At 39.8% G+C, this 24,827-nt stretch overlaps 1 protein-coding gene across 11 annotated transcripts in view; it reads right to left on the bottom strand.

Moving 5' to 3' along the window:
* Window positions 1–6,728: 6,728 nt before the first annotated feature.
* LDB2 (LIM domain binding 2) overlaps window positions 6,729–24,827 on the bottom strand; it is a 208,812-nt gene continuing 190,713 nt past the window's right edge. Inside the window, exons 6-9 of one of the 11 annotated variants that reach the window (XM_042872270.1) lie at window positions 18,384–18,507; window positions 17,160–17,311; window positions 10,727–10,872; window positions 7,934–8,015 (exon numbers count right to left, since the gene is read on the bottom strand). In XM_042872270.1, the coding sequence (XP_042728204.1) occupies window positions 10,765–10,872; window positions 17,160–17,311; window positions 18,384–18,507 (384 nt within the window). In that variant the 3' untranslated portion in view covers window positions 7,934–8,015; window positions 10,727–10,764. The other 10 variants (XM_042872273.1, XM_042872272.1, XM_042872271.1 and 7 more) reach the window with 10 other exon arrangements.

Below are 24,827 nucleotides of genomic sequence, written 5' to 3'. Positions count from 1 at the left end.
GCAGCAGGTGACAAAACATGGCAAGATGAGGGTTTGAGCACTCAGCAAAGTGGACAGGAGGGAGAGAAATACAAACAGGCTTTGAGAAACAAAAGCTGCACTTCCATAGAACCATTAAGGTTAGAAAGATCACAAAGCTTGTCTAGTCCAACCATCAACCCATCACCACCCTACCACTAGACCATGTCTCTCAGTGCCACATCTCCACTTTTCTTGAACACCTCCAGAGATGGTGACTTTACCACTTCCCTGGGCAGCCCATTTCCTCACTGCTCTTTCTGAGAAACTCACCACTTGGTAGGGAGTGCTGTGATGTTACAAGTCAAACCAGCTTTGTTCCTGCTTTTGATAAGAGTCTTAGCTCCAAAGCTTTTCTCTCTTTACATAGAACATGACAACAACAACATATATTTGATAGGAAATTTAGGAAGCTGGCTATTATTAGGAATTACAAAAAGGGAGGTCTTGGTCTAACTTGCCATATAACCTGAAAACACAATAAAACCACCTGGTCACAAGACGGCACACTCCAGCCAAGGCTGTTTACTCCTGATCACATCTACCAGCAGATCACACAGAGATGCATGCTTGTAAGCAGAAAGAGAGAGCTCTACAACTCTTTATCACTCTCCTGGATTACTCTATTTTTATATATTGAAGGGAACAGGAGGAGAAGGGAGGAGAAGAGAAAGATGGAATAATTGATGCTTTGTGTGATCTGTATTGTTACATGTCCATCATGGTGTATCTCTGCCACTTCTGTACACACATTTCTGTAGAGTTAGCAATCTGCGTATTTCACAGAGTGAGGCAGCCAGCCAAGCTTTGTGCAACCCAGTGGCTCTGCTGGTTTCCATGCAGGCCTTGCCTTTGCTTGGGCTTGTTTTACCTCAAAGGTTATTTCAAATTAATCCTGCCATGATTGAGTTAAAGGACGTTGTCACAATTCTGCAGTTTTGGTGATGACCTGCCTTATCATGGATGATTAAAAACTCTCAATTCTCTGTTTTCCTTTTGAGTCTTGACCTGCCTATAAACGTCCATGCTTGGGCCTCCATGACTCCATCTCTGAGATGTTTCCTTTGTTACTGGTTGCAATTTTTTTCCACTTCACATGGGTTTTTGTTAGAAATGGCCTTGGATCACATTGCTACTTCCTGCAGGCAATTACCATACAGGCCCCTCCTTCCTTCCCAACAGCTCCTATCTGCACCTGAGAACTGAGCACACAGCATGGCTCACAAGAACGTCACAGGCTTTGACAACTGTATCCATTTTAAAAGTCCACATCTCTCTGTTGTGTGATCCTGAGCTTGCAAATGTTGACTCCCTGCAGAGTGCCACTGTTCCGTAACTCATGAGAAACCGGTCATCTGTTGACCAGTCATCTGTTGTCTGCTGACATCTACAGTAAAACCAAACACTGCTGTTTGAAATCTGAGTTAGGCTGTTCTCAAAGCAATTCTGGCTTGACAAATAGAGACATACTTAAAAATTATGATTTTTCTGAGAGAAAAAAGGATTTAGGATAACCTAAATAGGTTACATTTCTCTTTGCACTAAGGCTGAAATAACAGCAAACCTTAGAAATGTGCTGAACAAAGCCAAGCTGACACCCCTGTCCCTGTTGACAGAAAGGTGAGTGGAGAAAGCAGTTGTAAGATGCAGCAGTGGCTCTATGCTGGTGATACAAGGCTAGGAAACCACAGCATAGTTTCTGGATCTCAATCCAGGAACAAGTGGCTACAAGCCCCACTCCTACAATCTGAGCTTCTGTTACACTGCACCCAATGCACACCACAGGTGCGCATGATTTAAGAGCAGAGATCATCATAGAGATGGTGAAAAACCTCTATGAAAAGACATCTGTCCCAGTCAGTTGCATTTTATTACCACCCTTTGGAAGGTTAGCAAAACCCGAGAGGAGATTTCAATGAAAACAGCTGAAAATTCCCCTTCAAAATGGAGTTTGCTATTGAAGACAGACACAAGCCCCATTATCCACCACAGTTCCTAAGTTTCACACCTACTGTCTACCGAGTTTGATTTCTCTTGGCAGTCCAGGAACAACCCACCTTAGTTTTGATGGGTTTGTGTGCATTTTCCTTTACACACAGCCAGAAGGTGGAAGGTTAAAAACTCTGGGCAAACAAATTTTCATAAGCTATCAAAGAGAGATGAAAGAAAATTGAATTGGTGGAAAAAATAAAAAATAAAGAGCCAAACCAGCATTTGAAAGCACCAAACACAGTTCTTAAAAGCTTTTCCGGTACTCAGACCCTCCCCAACCCCCCAGGAGATCACTGAGGGAAGATGAAACTTTATGTGATGAAATGAGAATTGCAGTCAAATGTGATTAGGAGTGTTAAATGCCTGTTTCATATCAAGCACTTGCCAAAATGTCTCCTAATGTACTTACAAAGGAGACACTAGCCTTATACATTATAACTGTTCAATACAGAATTGTACATACTATTTCAGATTAATTCAGAGTTGTTGAGACAGAACTATTAACTAAACTAGGGCAACACACAACTTGAAACTCTCAAGAGACAGAATTCCTTTTAGCATAATATAAAATATTGCTCTCCCATACGATCTAATGACTGCTTTGCATGCCACCTTTTAACTAGCAAGATTCCAGACATTGAGAAATATTTATATCCTCGATTTCAGTACAAATTTTCACCAAACAAACCAAACCCCAACTCAGAAAGAAAATAAATCTGAAGAAATACAGACCTTAGCTACAAGCATGGGGTTAAAGGTCCTAAATTTGGGTTCCAAAGAGAAATGGAGTTGCACCAGGTGGGCATCTATTTGGTTCAGCTGAAGCACACTCCCCTGCTAATGGGCAGTGATTGCATTCTGCACCTGAGTTATCAGGAATACATTTAGTTACTTACCCGAACCAAAGCTCATTGTTTTCATCCAGCTCTCTGTAAAGTTGATGGAAGTGCAATTTCTTGGGGGAACTGAAGTGTTTGTGCTCTGTTATGGCTGAGTGCTTTTATCAAGTTTTTGACTCTGTATGCACAAGTGTATTCTCCTCTGATGTCATCCTTAGTACATAATGGTGTTTTAAAATGTGCTTATAGATTAAGACTACCCATAGACCCATTACAATTATTTCTTGATGTATGGGGTGTAATTCTTTTATTTCAAAAGTGAATCATAGGGTCAGAGAAGAAATGCTCCTGCAGTTAGATTGCTCTATCTCTGTTCCTAATAAAGCCGCTCCCTTTGAAAGCACTGGTACTAGTTGCTGTCAACATACTAAATTAGAACAGATTTTAGTGCTGTGACCATTCAGTGGTAATTAATATCTCCTAATGAAACATAGCAGCATGGACCATAAATTTGGAGATTACCAAAAGTGACTCAAGCTAAAGTTACCATCTGCCAATCTGTAATGCTAGGGTACCACCAGACTCCTACCAGAAGCACAACGCCATGCTGGAGTAACATCAGATCCTCTGGATGTTAAATATTCAGTAGCTCCTCTTACATAGGAGAAGATTTGGGCCTTAGCCTTGTACAGAAATATGCTGTCAAAAAGCAAAAACGTACATATCATGCAGCCCTACACAGTAAAACCAGCCACTGGGGTTACTGGTGCCCCAGGGCAGCTTTAATTTGGACATGCAATATATCACCATAGGACTCGATCAGAGTTGCAGTCTCAGGAAATATTTTCAAAACTATTCAATTTCCATTAGCAATTTCTCCAGGATATATTAGGCAAAAACTGGGCTTCCTTGAATATCAGTCATTCATGCTTTCTCTTTCATCCTGTCTTTGCTAAAATGGGATTTTTCATGGAGGCCATGAAATTGCAAAATTTAGTCTGTTCTTACAGCTGGTTCCATCATTTATACTCCCTTAATGGTGTTCTGCAGCAAAAGGTAAGGAACCTCTGTCCATCCTAGTACTAGAGAACACTCTGCAGTGCCTCATATTTTGCCTTTTCATTCAGTAGTTTCCTTCCCCCTTCCTTTTCTGCGTACTTCAAGACTATTATATCTTTCGAGCTCCCTTTCAAACTGAATTACCTATGAAGCTTTTACATTCACACATACCGATGCAAAGATGGTAAAGATGCCTTCTTCCTGAAATATACCACAGAGCTGCAAATACTGCTTCTTTATCCTCATTGCAAAAAGAGAGAAAGAAGCCTTAAGAACTTAAATGTCCTTATGAGGGGGTGGCTGGTGAGACTGGCTGGTGACTGGTGGTTTGGGAGCTCCCTGAGAAGCTGGCTTTGCTGACCCGAGGAAAAGAACACACAGAACAAAGCAATTCAACGAACAACCAGGATGTACCAGTGCTTGTGATTCTAACACAGTCCAAGTTTTTTGTAATAGCATCCAGCTTAGCTATCAGTTCTCACTTGCTCACTTTACTAATTATATGATCTTGCTTTTCTAAGTAAACTTGCAGAATTTCCTCCCTGTGATTTGAGAGGGCACTTCTCAAAGCCAGCATTTCCCTCCATTTAGGTAAAGCAAACAAGAGCTTTCTCTTTGAAAGTATTTCAGCATCACGAGATAAGTTTCCTTCCTCCTTTCAATAATTGCAAGGCTCCCCAGAGGAAAGTGCCAACAACATTATTTCCTTCCAAATTCTGAAAGAGATACAATGTTCTTGTGGGTGGTGAGATTAGATTACAGCACAATTAATTGTTGGTGTTTTGAGCTCAGCCTCAGCTCTCATGGACGTGGTACTTCAGCTCACTATGATCTTTAGTCACCTTTCCCCCTTCTCTGCATGAAATAGTAAAGGAACACACAGCAGCCACAACAACCACAATGTCACTGAAAAAAAAACCAACCAACAACCAAAAGGCATAAAGTCCAATACTTAATAGAAATGCTATAGCTTAATCCTTTGCCCACAGGGAATGTTCCCCAGAAGAGGGTACAACCAGATGGGAGGACATGCGACCAGAGGGTCTTTCTTGAAGAGTTTACCCTTGGAACATGGTAAGAAAAGCCCACGCAGCGTCCAACACGTGGGGCTGGAGGAAGCAGCAATGAAGAAACCGCGTGGTCATCTGCTGTGCATAGCCAAGCACTCCATTAAGGCAGTTTTATGAATAAGTGAATAAATAAAATCAGCCAGCTCCATCTGTTATTCACTCTAACCACAATGGGGTGGATTGATAGCTTATAGAGTGGGTTTCTGAGGAGATATGGAAAAAGTGCCCTTCCAGATTAATTCAAGGACAGCACTCTAAGGAGTCTGTTACCCATTTTTCAAACGTTCTTATGTTTATTTACTGAAACAACAGGAGTAATATGACATCATAAATCTTCTAAAAATTGAAATAGTAGTGCCAGCCTTGAAAGATTAATAATAAGGAACGCCTTTTAGAGTGCGCTCATGGAAATGTAATATGAATGATTAGTGTTTCTGAACATTAGAATTACAGTGTATAATTGTAATGTTATAGCAGCTATATAGGAGCCAGTGATCCCTTAATGGAATACAGTGTGACTTTAATTATTTACATGGAAAAAATCACTGCTGATACAGTCCCTGAATGATAGACCTGCATTTTCCTATACCCTGCAAGAGTTGTGCAGGAAGAACATTGCTATCTATGCTGGTATACCCAGCCCATGGTTATTATTTATTCAGTTATAAATTCTACCCTAAAGGTAGCTACGTGCTGAGAGTTTAGATCCTAGGGAAACCAGGAATGTCTCTTAGTTGGTGATGTACTGGCACAGGCTGCCCAGAGAAGTAGTGGAGTCACCATCCCTGGGTGGTGTTCAAGAAAAAGGGAGATGTGGCACTGAGGGACATGGTTTAGTGGTATGGTGGTGAGGCATCGATGGCTGCACTAGACCAAGTGGCCTTTCCAACCTCAGTGATTCCATGAGTCTCATCCTCAACAGCATGCTTACAAACACAGGCATGTACATTTGGGACACATTTCTGGAGAATGTATGTAAAGTCAGAAAAATAAAACAATCACAAAAAAGACCAGGAGTTGTTCAGGTGCTTTTGTAATGTCTGTAGTATAAAAACCGTATTAAAATTAAAAGCAAAACGTTTCTATCCTGCATAAAAGGCAGGACCTTGTATATTCAGTGATGTGTGCCAGGAATTCCTTTCCCTGTGAGTACGGCCACCTGCAGCGAGCAACTCGCAGGTCACAACTGCCTGGGGATGATGGTGTGTGCCCCTCTGCTGCCAGCCCCAGCCGAGGGGCTCGTGCACACCAGGCTATCTCAGAGCAGGCTGCCCCTGCCTGGAGATCTTGCTGTAGAGCCTTGCGCCCAATGAGCAATTGATTTGATAGCAAAGGAAAGAAAGCATTTTCAAAATCCTCCCAGCCCCAGTCGAGGGACTCATCATAAAACCATCAGACAGAATTCAGCAGAGTGGAAATCCCTGCTCTGATAAGCCCCAGCCACGGAAGGCGAGGGAGGCCAAGTTCAGGGCGGAGGTGCTCCTGCTGGATGCCCCGCACTCCCTCGTGCCTGACTCTCTCTGCTGTTTCTGACTGACCTGTGCTGTTACACATCATTAATGTTAAAAAAAGAGCAGCTAACGAAATGGAGCTGCAAGTGGTTCACACCTGAACTACACCCCGTCCTTTTTGCTGGAAAAAATTGTAATTTGGTGAAAAACTAATTCCAGACATTCCTGGTGCATGATCATGCACACGGGCGTATGACTTTGGCACGCAAGGAACTGTAAATGCAGTATAGAAGAGCACATTTGTTAACACAGTTTATTGGCACACTTATTGGCAAAGCATACATAAAATACAGTTGTATTATATAACACACTGACTCACTGTGTCTTTACATGATGAGTTGAACATATTAATATGTAAATGAAAAAATTAGTTTCTTTTATAAAGTTTCACATAAATACACTGGAATCCAAAAAAAAGTAAAACAAAACAAAACGAAAAAAAAAAGGTTTGAGGGCTTTACAAAAATATTATACAAGAAATATACTATGAAAAGAAATAACAACAAAGCCAACTCAGATACAATAATAAAAACACAAAAGTTTTAGATTTATTAAGCTGCCCACAAAGTTAATGGATTACATGGCTTTAAAATATCTGGATCAACAGCAATTTTACAAAGCATAAACTCTCATAGGACTGGGTGTGTTTTTCCACATAAAAATATTTCTCATGTCTTTGATGAAAAAAAGACATTTCTTGTTTCAGTATTTTCATTAAATGATGGAAAGAGTATCTACTGCCATCAGCTACATGTGAATTAAAAATGCTGGATCCTTTAAATGTTTAACCAATGAAAGAAAAGTCAAAGAAAGAACAAAAGTTACTTTAAATTACTTTTCCTTAAAAGCTGTTTTTTTCTTTCTGAAACAAGAAATTTCAGGTGCAAGTTGAAAAGCAGAAAATATATTACAATTGTAAAAAGTTTTACATAGTTACGTTAATGAGATCCTGAGCACTGATGATTTGGTAAAATATGGCCATTGTTTGATGAGGAAAAAAACAACCCCTAAAATAGAATGCATTGTCAGAAATTTGCCACGAGACGCTATTTAATTTTCAATTATTTTAATTGAGGTCAGTGCCAGTATCATGTTGTATGTGAAAGCTTCCAGGAAACGTATATGGAAGCTTATACAAGATTTTTCTCCAATTAAAAAAAAAATCAGATAGATTTAGGTTAGAAATAGATACTGTATCCATTGAAAGGTTTCTTTAAATTGTTTTGAAGGATGCTGTGAAACAGTAATTAATAACCCGCTGACATAGGTGGCAGTGGGTACTGCTGCAGAATAACCTATTGGGAAGCTTGTGGTGTGGGGTTTTCAGATTTAGTCTCCTGGTTAGCAGGAGGTTTGCTGTTCCACGGGCTGTTATTTCCCAGTGCAGGTGAATTGTTGAAATCTTCTTCATCATCCATGCCATTTGCTGCATCATACTGTGTATTCTCTAATCTAGTGATAAGCCTTTCGTCTTCATCTCCAAATTCGCCTCCCATCAGAGTTGGTTCTCCCACCACCATCACATCCTGTGAACAGCACCCAATATTTGTTATATGGAAACCTTGAGAGAGAAAAAATCAACTTAAAAAAATTGTGTTAGAGAATTTGCATCTCTTAATTTTGTGATATTTGAACAACAGAGTTAAAAGTGCCTGCACAGTAGGAACCAGGAGACAGGCTTACATTTTCTTTCTAGTTTAAGTGAAATACCATTAATACAACATCTCTCTAGCTGTGTGCTCGTGGCTCAGGATCTCAGGAGCCCCAGAACAGAAAAGCAGATAGACTCAATTTTTTTTAGGAAATCAAGCAGGCTATGAAACTGCCTTAATGTCCTGCTTGAGGAATTTAGGCTTTATTCAGCCTCTCTTTTCTGAGCCATTTCATATGGAAAGGCACCAGGGTGCTTCTCAGTTGCTACGCATATTTTAAAACTAGTTTTAAAGAAACCACATTTCTTATCCTTAGATTTTTCAAATGTGGAGCACGGCACTCTAATAAAGATGGTAACTCTCTTATCCTTAGCCAGCCAAGCCCTTTTACGCATCCAATATACTTGACATTCTGCTACTTAATTATGGTAATTAATTTAGGTAAAGTTTTCGATAAAAACAATGTTCACACTGATTTGACAATTTGCATAGCTAATTAAGTCATTAGCAAAAACCTGCTGATTGCCAACAAGCCCTGAATTTACCATCTGTTATTTCATGGTGCCTGTCACCTAACTCCATGTAGGCAACCCTGCCGCCAATCTGTGCAGTAAGAGGACCAATCTGTCCAGCTGGTACCGTAAAAGGAAGATGAAGAGGGCTAATTATAATTACACTGATGAAGCTAGTAGTCATCAAAAACTGAAGCATGCAAGAAAGAAAGGATTCATCTAATCACTGCTTTAGGTACAAATTGTCCTTCCATGAAAACAAGTAAACCGCCTACTGCACTCCAGTGCATCGCAGATTTGCTGCAGTAAACCTAACCAGCATGGGATAGAAAGGTGCAAACTTGAGATTGGAAAGCAAAGGTGCAAAGCCAGAGAGCTCTCTTGTTCTCTCTGAAAATTAGGCTGCTGTGCTAGCCACTACAAGAAGTATGTGGGATGCATATTTTCATGCAGCTCAAGTGGCAGGGCATCAGGTAACATTTGGCTAAAGTGCAGTCATTCCAGATGTCTAGCTTTGTACCTGCTGATTTAAAAAGCCCTTCACAGAATCCTAGAGAACAACAGATTCATATTTTAAAGGATCTGTTCCTTCTTATGAACGTAGAAGCATTTGTGAAAAGGAAACAGAAGACAAATGCTTACATACAATGCTTTTTGTTAAAATCTTCTATATACTTAATTCCCCACAAAACAATACAAATTACTGCCTCTATTTATGCTGCTTCTTGATATCCCTTAGCAAAGGCTGACATGCTACAGAAGAATGTTTATATCACATCTTCAGCCTGTGCTACGTGACAAATTTGTGAGTAGATGGATGCTGCTGCATGATATCTTTTTACATTCTCTACATTTTGTTACTCCACGTATCCATAAAATCCTTTGTTAAATCAAACACACATAGCTTTGCAACATAGAAGTTTAAAAGACAAAGGTGTTTATAACCAAAAGTCTCTTCTAATTCATTTCATCCCCCTAAACAACAGAGAATGTATAACGTGCACTGCTGAAGCAGACCTGACCTCAATGCATTGTGAGAGCATTAACAACAAGAGACCTGGCAGAGAGCAAATTGGATCGGAGCGTGCAGTGATACGTCAGGCAAAAAGGACCGCAGTGACTGAGATACAGAATCACAGACCGAGGTGGCAACATCTCCTTTTACTTCAATGCTCGTGAGCATGGACCCTGATGCTGCCTCAAGTTCTCTGTGTTGCCATACCAGGAAGAGGTCAGCAACTTGGATGAGACTTAGAGAAGTGCATCAAAAATAACTGAGGGCTAGAAAAGCTGGCTGGGGAGGCCGTGGAGAAGAATTAACTGTATATTGCATTGACCAAATGACTGGGAGGGGTAAATATCCTTAATAGCTGCTACTGCTGAAAGGAAGAGTATCATCAGTTTAGGCCAATCTGAAGTACTAGGGCACTAAGATGACATTAAGTAAATGAAAATGTAACCCCCACTGATAAGACAATATTCCTGTTGCTGAGAACTGCAGACTGAGGATTAATGACCCTAGTAGAATAGTGCTAGCTTCACTGCTTGGGTCTCCTCACAGTGGACTGGGAAAAACCTCAATCTGCAGTAGGGAACGTCTGTGCATCAGTGGGGAGATAGTCAGTGACCTTGTAAGTATTTCCATCTCTAATTTCTCAGGCTCTTTGCAAACATTATTCCTTAATTTAATGACACCCACTGAGAGGACAGTTTGCACTTATATTTCTCTCCATGCCTCTGAGTCTTTCTCTCTCCCTCTCTCTCTCTCTCTCTGGGAATTAAACTACAATTATATTGAGGTTAGCTGAGTTTTCCCTCATTCTATTTAAGAAACAGATATCACAGCATTAGTTACAGGACATTAAAAGTATATATATATATATATCTCTATATATGTATATTCTTGACAATCCTGCTGCTTATACTATGTCAGGCAAAAATACTTTCTCAGGAAGCGCACATGCTGGTTCCTCCCCAGAGAGGATTCTGCTCCTCAGACTGAAAAGCTGAAGACCCCACCGAGTGTACCCCATTGAACCTCCACTCACTAATTCCCGTGCAATGACCACCAACCTCTGAGGAGGACTGGAAGTGACTCCTTTTAGAGCCCCTCAATGCTTCTCCTTAAATTGGCCAGTGGGGGTCACTGCTGTTGAATGACACAAGGCTCCATCCCTCCCAGGGTTGAGGCTGCAGCTCTGGAGTGCTCCTAGCTCCTGCTCATGGAGTGAGAAGCAGAATCCAAGAATTAAACCCTAGTCTCTTGCACGGCAGCAAACACTGCTATGGCCTAGTTATGGTAGCACATATTTGACTAGATAAGTTTAAAAAAAGATTTAGACTGTAGTCACTCAATCTTATTAATTTACTCTGTGATTAGAAACAACATTTTTGGTCAAGGAATGTCTCACGATAGTAAAGTGAAGTACAGTGAAGCACTGTAAATAATGCAGTGGCTGTTTTACAGTATCCAATATAAATGTATTATTTTATATTATAACCACAAAGCAGCTTTCATTTATATCACACCTTTCATCCTGCAATATCCCTAATTGCTATCCAAACTTAAATTGATGCACATAAACTACACACAGATCACTTCAGGCACAACTCAAATGCAAGCACTACTATTTAACAGACCCGTCATTTCTCAGGCTTCCACCTTTTTGTACCTAGCCTCAACATTTAGCTCCGCGATACCCAGTTACATAACTGGACTTTTTAACTTGGGATTTTAAAGATAATCCTGTAACTGATCAATGCCTTACTTGTATATGGAGGTTAAAAAGAAATATTACAGTGAACGATGTAAAATGCCAATCTTTGCTTTGCTATTTTATTTTGCTTTGCTGTTAGTTTGCTTTGTTAATATGTAACCCAGCTCAGGTGTCACAGTCCTCAGAAGTACACAGACAGTGCTTCACAAGCCTGAGATAACTAAAAACACCTGAAACTATTAAGTAGAAGTTTTAAACAAGACTCACACTACAAGGACTGAAAGTTGTACAAGTTTTAGCAGCCAGAACATCTGTAAGTGCAAAGTTAAAAGAAGAAAGGTATCTCTTCCTTATTTTTTTTTTAGTTTTAGTGGTGATTATTTTAATAATTGACTTTGTAACTTCTTGCCACAAAAAATATTAATTACTTAGAGCCCCACTGTTGCCCTCCATAGTAATGGTCACTATCTCCAAGATAAAAACATCAGACTGCTATTTCTGTTGAAATGATCTGTAGAAACAGAACTGACATTTTAATTAGGTTTCGGAGTAAACACTTTCTAGAGGAAAATGGTTATCTTTCACATCTCATCACAGTCCTCTCTGTTAACTTGACATTCTGGTCTTGTTTGGTACATTTTTCTCAAAGTGCAACAACTGGAAACCAATTTGCTCACTCTCGTCTGCTTAAGGCAAAATCTTAGATTCCGAATTGCACTGTTCTGAGACACAGTATAATTTCTGACACTAATCTTCTAGCCCTAGAACTGCAGCTTCTATAGTACAACATCCATTACAAAGCACCTGAACCTACCCCCTTTTTCTGAAACATGTAAGAGATTGTATTGCTGCCTTTCACGTTAGCAGTTTGTTTATGGATTTGGCTTTCTGAGGAGCTTACAAAGAGCTACAAAGAGAAACAGAGATTATAGATGTATGTAACTCATTTAAAGAGAGCAAGGGGGCTCTAATTAAGACTCTGGATGTAACAAAGAACATTTGATTTACTTAGTGGCATGTAGTGATGCTTTATTCTTTTCAACAGAAATGATATTGGGTTCTTGATTACAGTATTACACGCAACACGATCTTCATTAGTAAAGGAAAGCAAAATCCACCTATTAGTTCTACAGTATTCTAGAGCAATGGTTCTTACAATTTGCAAGAGTTGTGGACCGTTGTCAAATTTCCAAATTCAAGTAGATTAAAATGGATCAATATGAACTGTTTTTATTAAATTTAATTGAAAGTGATTTTTAATGTGTATCTCTGTATGGACATCAAATACCTGTAATCCACAAATCACAGTGTACATGGCACTTGTCTGCATACAAGAGTCTGGTCTTAAAAGACAGTTTTATATGAAACAGAAGAATACAAAAAAAATGGAAAAGGAAATCAGATCTCAACCTGTGAAGAGGCAAGAAAACAGAGCAAAGACATGGAAGAACATTGCAGCTAGCTTCAATTATTAGAGGAAATACATAAAGTGTAAATGATAAATGATGACTCATCCAAATTAGATAACTAGCTTTCTTTGAAATTACAGGAAAGATAACATTAGAAAGACAAGCTTTGCATGACCCTTGCAGGAGGAGTCTTGCCTATCTTTGCTCTCTGTTTGGAGGAAAAAGGTAATCCCAGTAACAATGGGTTGACATTTTTCCAAAAGTTAGATATCATCAAGATCAGGAACAAACCTGAGAACAGTTCTAATAAATGGAATTTACTGAGACTAAGACAGATGAGTGGACAATTTCCAGATCCTTGTTTTGTCGACTCTCTCTACGCTCTAAACAAAAAGCAGTACATCTGTGGAAACACTGGAAGTACCCAATCCACACCAATGGGAGCCTGAGAGAAGCAAACTGCTGGTGAGAGAAATATCTCAGTATTTATGCTCCTGGATGGACTTCAGTGGCATTTGGCTCTGATTCCAATGCGCTGCAGCATATTGGCTCAGCATCTATGGATTCAAGTCAAAAGAATCACTGAACAACTGAAAGGCCAACCTACACGAGTTCTGCAGTGTAATCATGTAGCACACTGGCTAACTACATTTGTCTGAAGAAAGCTCCCAATATGAAGGAAAAGTGTGAAACAAGGGATTTGAGAAGAAATAGTCCCATTGAAAAGAGCAGATGCTGAAGGTCTGCAACCAATAGCATGAGATCTAACATAATTACAGAAGCCGTATTATAAAGAAAAATAAGTACAATAGAGTGCAAGTGACTGTCAGAAGGGCAAAACACTGCATTTTATTTAGCAGAGCTGAGGAAGTACAAAAAAGCTAGAGATATGAGGACAGCATGAGACTGACCCTGTTGAAATTACTGATGAGAGGGAACATGCATATCTACCCACTGTCAGAGACCCTTAAGATAATTTTGAGGACTGTGTCATTAAAGATGTATCAGAACATGTCAGCACAGTCAAAGTGCTAAAAAATTTAAGGCAAAAAAAGGGGACAAATGATACTGACTGATTAGGTTTCAGCAGCTGAACTTCAAGGTGCAGCACTAAACTCACCTACGCATGGAAATACAATGCAATGATTTCTCTTTCTGGGCTTGGACTTGCATTGTCATTACTGTCCCTGCTTGAAGAACAGATCAGAAAATACATAGGTAGAGGGAATGGCTTAGCACTATGTATTTATCTGAAGATCTGCAAGGTGCTATGGAGAAAACAAGAAATGTCTGAAGATTCAAACTTTGTCATGGCCAACAGTACTTCAGCAGCAGCTTCCAAGTCACTATCCTGAAAATTTACAATTTGCCTTTCCAGAAGTGAAAACCTCATTACAGAAACACAAGCTAATGGTGTAAGTGAAAAGACTGGATGAGAGAATATTATGGTATGTTCACCTACTTCGTAGAGTGTACACAGCATTACTGTAGAAGCAAAACTGAATAATTATTAATGTTCTAAATCAAGAAACATTACATAGAGTAGAGGTCAAGGAAACATTCTCTAACCATGCTTAATTTACTATCAAAGAGAAAACAACATAGAAGCATAAAATGGACAGGAAATTAGATTCTACTATGGTGGAAAGGCTATCTTTGCTCGCTGGAAAGAAACCATTGGAGAAAAAGAGAAAGCTTACATCTGGACTACATGATTTCATATTAATGCAGATGTGGCACAAATATGAGCTAATTTCTGGGGTTCTCCAGAAATGATGATGGGAAAAATGGAACTGGAACTAGCTAAGTTCATGTGAGCCATGTGGACAGAAGCAGTGATTTCATTCCTTTTCCCTAATAACACTTTTAATGTGGAAAGCAAATGATTTCAGAAGTTGAAAGCTTTCCCATGTTTCAAGATATCTTCAATTGCATATAAGGAAAATAAACCACTAAGTACTAACTGATTCACTGAGGCAAAGTTAAGAGAACGAAACAGAACATCTCTCTTATGAAGATAGATTGGACAACATCTGATACTGACTGGACAAGAAGAAAACTAAGAGGGGATTTAGGTTAGATGTTAGGAAGAATTCCTTATTCAGGGAGTGGTGGGGCACTGCAGCAGGCTGCCCAGAGAAGCCATGGATGCTCCATTCCTGGAGAAATTCAAAGCCAGGGTGGATGGGGCCCTTGGCAGCCTGAGCTGGTGAGTAGCAACTCTGCCCATGGGAGGGGGTTAGAAGTAGATGATCTTTAACCCTTCCAACCTAAGCCATTCTGTGATTCTATAAAACAGAAAGCAAGTTAATGCTGTCTGCTGCTAACTTAGCAGCTATAGCATGTCTGCTGTAAGAAGGCTCGCTTGAAAGAATGCATAATTTTGAAGAAACAGTAACATCTCCCTGTTTAACTGAAAAGTGTTGAATAGTTTTACACCAAAATATCATACCACTAAAATTATTTTGAGTTCTGTCTATCCTACAGATTTGCCCAAAAATCATTTCCATCTGGTTTGCTATCTTTGCCTTGGGGAAGATGGGAAGAACTGCTGGTATGTCAAATCAAACAGCTAAGTATTTTCCACTGTGCTAAGCAGAAGAGTCCTAAAAATGGAACCTGATCCTCCATAAAAGCAGAGTTTGGACCATCTCACTATTCTGCTATGGGAAGCAAACAATACTGAAAAAAACAAAGCTACTCAGCTTCCTAAAAATCAGAGATGACTGAAAATCCATACCTCATGCCATGATGAACTTCATCATGATGTCTCAGATGCTCAACTAACATCCTAACTAACTAACATAACTAACATCAGGAAGAGCAGCCTTGACTGCTACATCTGTCAGGAGTAGCTTCTGAATACCTGAATCAGCTTGAGTATCAATGGGAGGGACAGACAGCTATCAGAGGGCCCAATTACACTCAAATGTATGAGTGCACATGGCTGCCACTGAGGCCAACAAAAGTCAACAACGCCTCTCCCGGGAGAGCAGGCCTCAGAGAAGCAGGGGTCAGACTATGCTTGTGCTGAATGAAGCTCAGGGCAGAGAATAGCCAAGATAAAGTGATCTTCCTGACATTCAAACTTGGAGACAGCAGGGAACCAGGAGGTTGCTCAGTTTTACGCCTAATTGCTGTTTTCTTGTAAATATGGTTGATCATTGATCCAAAGGGATTTCTGGCAGACAATCAGTGAGACAGAGTCGCCTGTGCCATAAGCAGATCAGGTAGCTGACATTCTGACTGCTTCGTGCTGCCAGAAAAGCCCGGAGTTGCCTTTGTTAGGGAAAAAATCTGACTCTAGACATAGGAGCCATGTGAAAATTTTAATACGACAAGGAGAAATTATGAGTTTAATGTACTGAAACTCAAAGCTGTTGAAAGCTAGTGGATTGCTGAATTGGTTGCTAAACAAAAACCTCCATCTCATTTCACTACTGTTAGTCTAGTCCTCTTTTTCATCTGGGTATTCAGGTTTTCTAGGAAGTGCCTGCTTCACGCCGACAAAAGGCCTGTATTCTTTGTCAAGCTTCAGAAGAGACCTCGCTCTTTCCTATCTGCTGATCAGAAATCCAATAAAAATCCCTGCATGTTATCCCCGAGATACCACTTTATAGTTCCTATACTACCAAATTAATCTCCCTAGTTTTAAAATGCATGAGCTATCTTCTTATTGATTAAGCCACATTTTGTCACAATTCAGGGTCAGATTACCCCTATATTGTGACTAAGGCAATAAATGTGATATCATTAAAACAACAGGAAATGACTTGGTGTTTCCCTACTTAATTAGGATGCCAACAGTTGCAGCTAGCAGGGTGAATAAACAGACCCATATTCAAAGGGATCTACCTTCTGTAAATGGAGTGGTTTGATATAGAGATAACATCTGCAGGCAAATTTACTCAAAACTTGTTCTACTTCAGCAACTGAACTCATCACCAATTAGAGATGAGGTACTAATGGAGAAAGATGAGCAATCTGCTCAGGTATGGTAACCCTGCTGCACAGGGGCTCATTCTCACTTAGCAATGTGTGGGTGGACATCTTCAAGACACTCTCAATGCTCAGACTACAACTGAAAACACAAAGCCCAGTTGAGTCCTGCCACCACTGGAAAAACTCCTACGGGTGAGTTGGCCCCAGCGCTGAAAACTCGATTCTACTGCTCAGGATAGCCCTGTGTGAGGGTTGGTCATTAAAGATGCGTTGAAGAATGGCTTCTTCACACCTCCTCACTAATTCTCCAGCTTCCATGGCATACTATGCAAGGTTACTTTTTGCCTGTTACAGTTTTGCTCAAGAATGCACCTTCTTTACAAAGAAAGAATTTAAGCACTGTAAGTGATTCAGGCCTAAAAGGAAAGTGAGACTTACAGGTACCTGACTTGATAGACTCAGGTTGGCAGCAGCTGACTTTTTCTTGCTGTTGGTACTATTTGCGTTGTTCCCAGCACTGCTGTTTGAAGTGCTGCTGGTAGAGTTTTTCCTTTTTCTCCGTTTGGTTGTCGGTTGTCTTGTGGGTTCTGCTGCAATAGAAGGGTAAGAAGCAAACCCAACGGTAGATATTGTAAAGTGTTTCAGAAGCGCTGAAATATTTTTTTACCTTGCTTTAAATTCACAAGTTTACTACCAGTAGTAATAGTAGTAGTAGTAGATATGAACCTTAGAATAATACTTGAACCAAAGCCAGTGGTTTCTGCTTTCAATTTTGTGTAATAGACAAAGTTCATTTTTCCAGATTACCTATAAAGATATTTGAAAGTATTTTACTAGTGGGAGCATCATGGTAACAATCAGGAAATTCAAAGGCGCTGTGCAGCTTGCTAAGAGTTTTGCTAACCAAAAATCCAGGTCCTGTTCTGATGTAGTCACAGTTTCAGCTGCCCCAGCCAGAGACAAAGGGACAAGGCAGCCTTCTGCCCTGCTGGCTGCTATTGATACAGTATATGAGCAAGTAGTATGTAATTTCCTTCTAAGTCTGATATGGGCTTAATCTTTACAACTGACACTCGCAAACAACATGTTAAAGAGTGCTGAATGCCATTTCTTTGTGAATCTTCCAAACTTAGACCAAATCAGGACAATTACATAACTTCTATCAAGGTGGCAGCTGCACTTTTCAAAATTTGCATTTGGCATCTATGGGAATGGTCTGAAATACACAGAACTTTAATAATCTGAGAAAAGGGAGAACTACTTTTTGAGGTTTAAGAGAAAAGAGACTAGGTCCAGGCCTGTAAATAGCATTATATGGGTCTCAACGACAATTAGTTATGAATTGTTGCTATAATTTCAGACTCACAGCAGGAAGCTAAATTACACAAACTATGAATTCTAATGGAGTCAGTAAGGACTTTGCATTCTATCTACACTTTTTTGGTACCAATTTATATCCTGTGCATTTGAATGTTTGCATCTATTGTGTTACAGTTTGCATCACACTGAAATCGTGGACAATCAGAATCATTTTCAAGAATAATTCTGGAGCAATGCTAATTGCTATTACTTCCCTTTGCAAGTAGATTTGCAGCAAAATTTCTCAGTGTTCTTATATTCTCTTAATTATAAAATAAATAAAATACTGGAAATCAAACATACCTGGTGGGGCCACCATTCTCTGCCATTTTTGAAACAAGCAAGTCTTCAAGCAGTCTCGAGGACTCAGATTGTAAGTTTTATGTCTTGACATCAGTTCCTGCATTGGCTCCAGTATTACACACAACTGGAAGAAAAAAATCAAAATCGAATGATTTCATCTGACGAGAGATTCAGTGGATTAGTATTTACATAGCTGGAAGGTACATCCTTGGCTTTTTTGTTTGTTTGTTTGTTTTGCCCTTTGTAACACAGCATGCCTCATATGGCTCAGTTCAATCTGCACTGCAATTGCAGGATCAAAATTCTGAACTGAGAAAACTTTTGCTCACTATTTGACATCTCAAGTATTAAAACCAAATAAAAACAGATAAACTTCAACTCTGGTCTTCCAGACTACACAGATTTTCATGCTTGATTGGCAAAGTTACAAAGATGAATTAATAAAATGAATTAATAAAAGATGAATCATAAAATGCCCACAGCAAGTTATCATTCCAGTATAGCAAAGGTACACACAGTGATATTCTGACCTCCTGCGCCCCACAATAAGGTTTTCTCAGGAATGAGGGCTGTAAAGGCAATCTTTTATCTTTCAGTTCCACGCAAAATAATTCAAATAATTTTGCTCTCTTCTTGTTATGAGGACTGTACATTCTCTTCCCATCACATCAATGACATTTCCAAAAAAAAAAAGCATTTTATTTTCCTTGTCAGCTTGAATGCTCTATTATGTTGAAGCTGAAAATTTCCTGAAGCAAACCCTCTCTCCAAAAACAGTTGCTTCTTATATATTCTCTATCTGCTCACTTAATAATTAAAATCACTGTTCACTGCTTTTTGCTTCTGTTAGAACAGTAGATCTAGCATAAAGGACAGTGGGCTGGTTTCTATTCCCTCCTGTTTATCACCACAGAATCATTTTCAGTCAGTTAAACCTTATGCAAAGCCCCAGAAGAGAACAGAACTGCACATATGTAACCAAGGGCTTACTCTCATATGCAAAATCCTTGGTTTTTGGTTATCCTACATGTGAAAAAAAATCTGTATTGGCCCCTAGCTTCTAGTTGAAATTTGCAAGGCTGACACATAGGAAGAAAAGGTTCCTTCCTTGTTAACTGAGCACATTTGATAAAGAAATAGCTGATAGAGAATAAATATGGATACCACATGTCATTTTCAGAGGTATTTTTGAAGCAAAACTGCATTTAAGGGCAGGGGAAGGTTTGGCTTTTTACCAATAGGAGTAGGGCAACAAGTTGGTCAAATTAGCAGAGGTTAAAATGGCCACTGCAAAAAAAAGGATAATGTAATTTGACTCTTGTTTTGTGCAGCAGTTCCTTACTGAATTTTAGTAGGTCTTGCTGAAGGTGCGCCTTGGACTTATTTCAGCAGGCGAGGTTTTCTTCTGTGCTTTTACAAACATGTAAGATATGAAGCAAATTCCTTTCTCTGGGATGCATAGCTGATCAAAATTTGTCCCATTCTCCCATGCATACTCACTCTCATTTGTATAGATGGAGATTCCAAGCATGCAGGAAAAATAGCTGAAAAGGAGCTGCCATGAGGACAAAGAGATGAATTCAACATCTAAATATCGTTACGTATTGGCGCTATCACCTGATGAGCCTTTCATTAACAGCAGTTAAAACAGATAACATAAAGCAGCAGGCAGAATGAAGAGCTCCAGAATGAGGAATTACTTATTTTCCAACTGCAGAAATTGAATCTGCAATTGCTTCATTGACTTTTTTTTCTTACATGGGCTTTTTACATATATTTTTGTACACAAGCATCTGCAAGGTAATAGACAGAGAGCCGCTATCAGATTGTGCACACTGGGCTCAGACTTTCCTCTGGTACAACAGTCTACCAAAAATTAAGAGTATCAGGTTCTAAAATGCACATGGGACTCAGTTTATGCAGTGAAAGAAATGATATATTTTGAGTTCTTATTCAATTTATTCTGTAACCTGCAGGCACTACCTGAAGTTTTGGGTGTGTGTAAGAGAGGCATTTGTGATCGTAATTGACACTATTGCTTTGGTTTTTAAAAATCTGGGTTTCTGGCAGGGTTGTCTAAGTTGTCTCATTATGCACAGATACTAACTAGCATGGAAAAGATAGCTGTGATAATTCTTAACAAACTAGTCAGCCTGGGCAGAACACTCACTCACAGAGCTCTAACGCTGCTAGGACTAAAAGTAAATACACATGTAGGGACTTCCAAGATTTCCTTAGGGACACTTTATACACGACACATTTACTTTTCTATATATATTTATTGTTGGCAACAAAGAGAACGTTTCTTCTTTATCATCTGGCAATGATGTTTCTTATTGTGTACAAACTAATGTGCACTGAGAAGAGCTTCGCAGTCACTGCTGTCTGTGGATCTCTAGGCTAAAAAAGCAGGCGGAGCCTGCCTACAATTGCTTTCATTTCAAACACAAGATTAAAATTGGATACAAACCCAAAACACAGCAAGACCTGACTGACGTCACACACATGGATTCAAAATGTTGAGCACTGGGGCCCCTGCACTGGGACACGGACACTTTATCAATTTCTGGATCACAGAATCACAGAATCACAGAATTGCAGGGGTTGGAAGGGACCTCCAGAGATCATCGAGTCCAGCCCCCTGCCAAAGCAGGTTCCTTACACCAGGTATTCAGGCTTGCATGAATTCCTCTTCTGGTTCTGGGGCTGGGGAATTCTCAACCAGTTTCTCCCTCTGAAGAGGGAGAAACAAATTCTAGGGTCAGCTTTGGATGCCTGAATAATAGAAGGGTAATGCTCTCTACAGTGACAAGTCCATTTTAAATGCATCTAGCTCATGTGAAATGGACACAAATGTAAAGGGAACTAGATTAACGGTGATTGATATTAAATCTCACAGTCTTTTTCTGTGCCCTTTGAGACCTGCCCAAAAGGTAATGTGACTCAAAACGAAATCCCTGAAAGAGGAAAAGACCTTGGTCCGATCCTAAGTCTAAGGTACCTGCCAATGATAATCTGTGTCTTGTTTTTTTGCAAAGATATAGACAAAAAATGCAGGGAGAAGATGCATTTAATATATGGGTTGGCCAAAACCACAGAAACATCGAACAGCTAAGGCTGGAAGGGATCTTGAGAGGTCAGTGGGCCCAAGCTCTGCTCTAGCAGGGACACTTGCCCATGATTGAGCTCTGGTGCCTGCTACCTCCAGCTGCTGATGAGCAGGGCAGCTGGCAGACAGCTCTGACTGTATCGTTTTACAAAGCGACTTCTTAAAACAAAGCTAACAAAATGTTTTACATACTCCTACATTCATTTGCATACAGAAGAAGCCCGAGGCTTTGACTGCCTATTCCCCACAGATCGCCCTGTCTCACTCTAAGATTCCTTTTCAAAATATCTATTTCAACATTTTTCAAGGACTGGATAATATTAAAATGTACAATCTTTTACTGTAGCACTATAACAATAATATTTCGAACACCAACAAAACCAATCCCTTTTGCAAGCATTTTCTGCACAGCTCAGAACCAGTCACCCAGAAAAATACCCTACAGACTTAGAAGACTTCAGTGCAGTGACAGTGTATGATCATGGGAATAATTTCTAATTTCTAGGGACCCAGAAATTTTAATAGCAGTGCTTGGCAAGACGAAGTTAGACATTTCCATGCTCCACACCTAGACAACACAAGAGGTGGGGCTCATTTGGCTGCAAACAGGGTCTAGTGCCAGCTAAAATGCCATAGGTGATGCTGGATTTGATTCAGCTGATCTCTCCTGCTGCCCAAGACACAAGGCTCTCTGTGGATGTTTAAGGCTCTAGAAGCTGTCTTTAGTGCCTGGGCAACGGAACTAAGTCTAAGGTTAAAGGAGAAGATATGCTCCTTAATAGCTTTTGAAATATCTTTGTAAGAACAAAGATCATAGTAGAGAATACACTTTCCCTCTGCAGTGCTAGAAGATACTGAAATAACATGGCTCCTAATAACCCCAAATGATTAGAGTTAGTTTCCAGGCATGTTCTGCTATTTGAACTCATCACCGTGATACCTGACCATTGCTGCAGTTTCACTGTGAAGAGCTGTGGGCAGGATTTGGTCCTAGAGAGGATTACAGCACTTTACAGTGCAAGAAGTCGCTGGCATGGGAAGTTTATGTTCTTGGGTGCCCAGCATACACTGGGCACTGTATATGCATACATTTTGGTGTTGTATGGAGTATCAGTGAATTCGGTAGAGTTCCACATGGATCCTACGGACAATTCATCAATTATAGGGCTCAGATCCAGCTTGAGAAAATGGTAATGTTATACCCTTGGGGCTCAGGGAAGTGAAAGTAGGGAACATAATAAAGCACATGGCTTTTTGCATTAGTAAAGCACACATCTGGAAGGATTTGATTTATTTTATTTTTCTAATGACTTTTCTTTTTAGAGGAGAAGACTAGAATTTATAGGTTTCAGAAAGCAGTGTGTTTTAGGAAAGGAGTTATATGAGGAGATACCAGAGGCATTGCAGACAGGAGTCAGAGGGTTCTGAGAATATGGATCCATGTGTAATTTCCTGTAGTGCTTCAGTTATCAGCAGAGCCAAAATTTGCCTGTGTAAGTAAGGGGTCAGATTCAGCTCAGAGATCACTCTAGCCACACCAAGAATGTATTCAGCTTTGTGAATTTTGTTCTGATGTTGGCTTTCTGTTCTATTCTGAGAAGAGATTTCTGTTCAGATAGCAGTAAGGATTAGCAGAAAGACCCACATGGAAGTTCTCTTCTACCTTACTTTAGCATGGCATACATAAGCTTACATATCCTATCGCTAATTTAATTTCTGTGTGCACTCTCAGGGAAGCCTCTCGTCTCCACCAGAATTTTCCCAATTGTTACAGTGAGGGTCTGACACACTCCTGGTGAGGATGCTGCAGTTTTGCCAGCTCTGAGCTGCAGGTGGCAGAGCTGACCCAGCTAACAAGCTCTCCCCCTCCACACAAGCTACGGAACACAAAAGAACTGCATCGTTTCAGTCGTTCAATGCCTTTTGCATTTTAAATAGAATTCAGACTTGAGTGTTGCAATACTTACGTGGTGAGACTGACATAATCACCACGCCAGTTTCTTTAAAGAAGGAAACACATTTGGCACAGGACAGCCAATGAGTCCCAGTCTACCAAAAGAAGCCATTTTTGAGAACTGCATCTTCCCAACATTTGCAGTTTTGCCCATATAAAGCAAAAGTTTCACTAGCCACAAGCAAATAACAGAATTATCTAAAAATTCATGTCGATGACACTTAAAAACACTAATGAACGATGAAGTAATTTCAGCATTTTTGAATCAAACCAGAGAGGAACCTAATGGCAATGAGAGCCTTCGCCGAAATTTTATGATATCTAGTCTTAACTCTTTGATGCTTGAAACTTTTCCTGGTTTAATGCCTGCATTAATCATTTGAAAACTATGGAAACTGTTGAATAGCCAGAGCTCACAAAGATTTACAACCCTTCATAAAAGTGACAACATTTCAATAGGAGTGTTAGTCACTGTCTGATGTTCAGGTAGGACGCTGATGGTGAAACTACCCCTGGAACAGATGCTGCAGCCTTGAAGGGGTCCAGTGTATTCTTTCAGAGCTCAGTTTTTTCTCTTCCACGAGATTCAGAATTATTAACTAACAAGACTGAGCACAATGGTATTTTATTTCTATGCTGAGATTCAGCCTTTCCTCTGCATACCCTATACATATGCTAAAGACAATAGCTCCAGTTAACGTTGCCAATGACATTCTGGCCCCAGTGTATTTCCCTGGGAAAGGTCTCATTGACTTCAGCGGAACAGAACTTTGGAAAAGAGCTGAAACATCTTTGCGTGCTGTTTTATGGATTACTACACACACAGATTTTTGGAAGCCCATGGCACATTACTGATACAGCTGCAGTGAGGAAGGGACACAGAATAGGTATTTTTTCAGCCCCTGTAGAAGAGCAGTACCTGAAGGTCTAACTTGCAAGAGCAATGCCAAGGCACTGTGCTCTGCACTCCTGGCATTATGGCAATGAAACAATAATGCTTTGCTGCAGTCCTGAATACAGTTCATTCTCTGGAGTTAGAAACAGGGGAGGTTTATAGCAGAGTTTAAATTTCTCTGCTCATGCTCACTTTTCAGAATTAATGGAAGCATCATTCTCCTGCAGAACAGAGGGAGGAATGAAAATTTCCTAGGAACATATTGCTGCTTCTTTCACTGGCCGACTTGCAACACACTGCCAAAAATAGCTTGTGTTTTTTAAGAATCACATGTGAATACAGAACATTTTCATCTTAAAAACTATCTTTGTTTTCCATTAACAACATGGAGATGTAAAAAAGAAATGTTTGGATTTTTTTTTTTATGAACCAAAAGAGCTCTTTTCTTTTCTTTTCTTTTCTTTTCTTTTCTTTTCTTTTCTTTTC

The sequence above is a fragment of the Lagopus leucura genome, unplaced genomic scaffold (genome assembly GCF_019238085.1).
Source record: "Lagopus leucura isolate 7727_CA_CO unplaced genomic scaffold, USGS_WTPT01 Super-Scaffold_100004, whole genome shotgun sequence".
Classification (NCBI taxonomy): domain Eukaryota; kingdom Metazoa; phylum Chordata; class Aves; order Galliformes; family Phasianidae; genus Lagopus; species Lagopus leucura.
The sequence above is the reverse complement of the archived record's forward strand: the minus strand, read 5'-3'. Positions and strand labels throughout refer to the sequence as shown.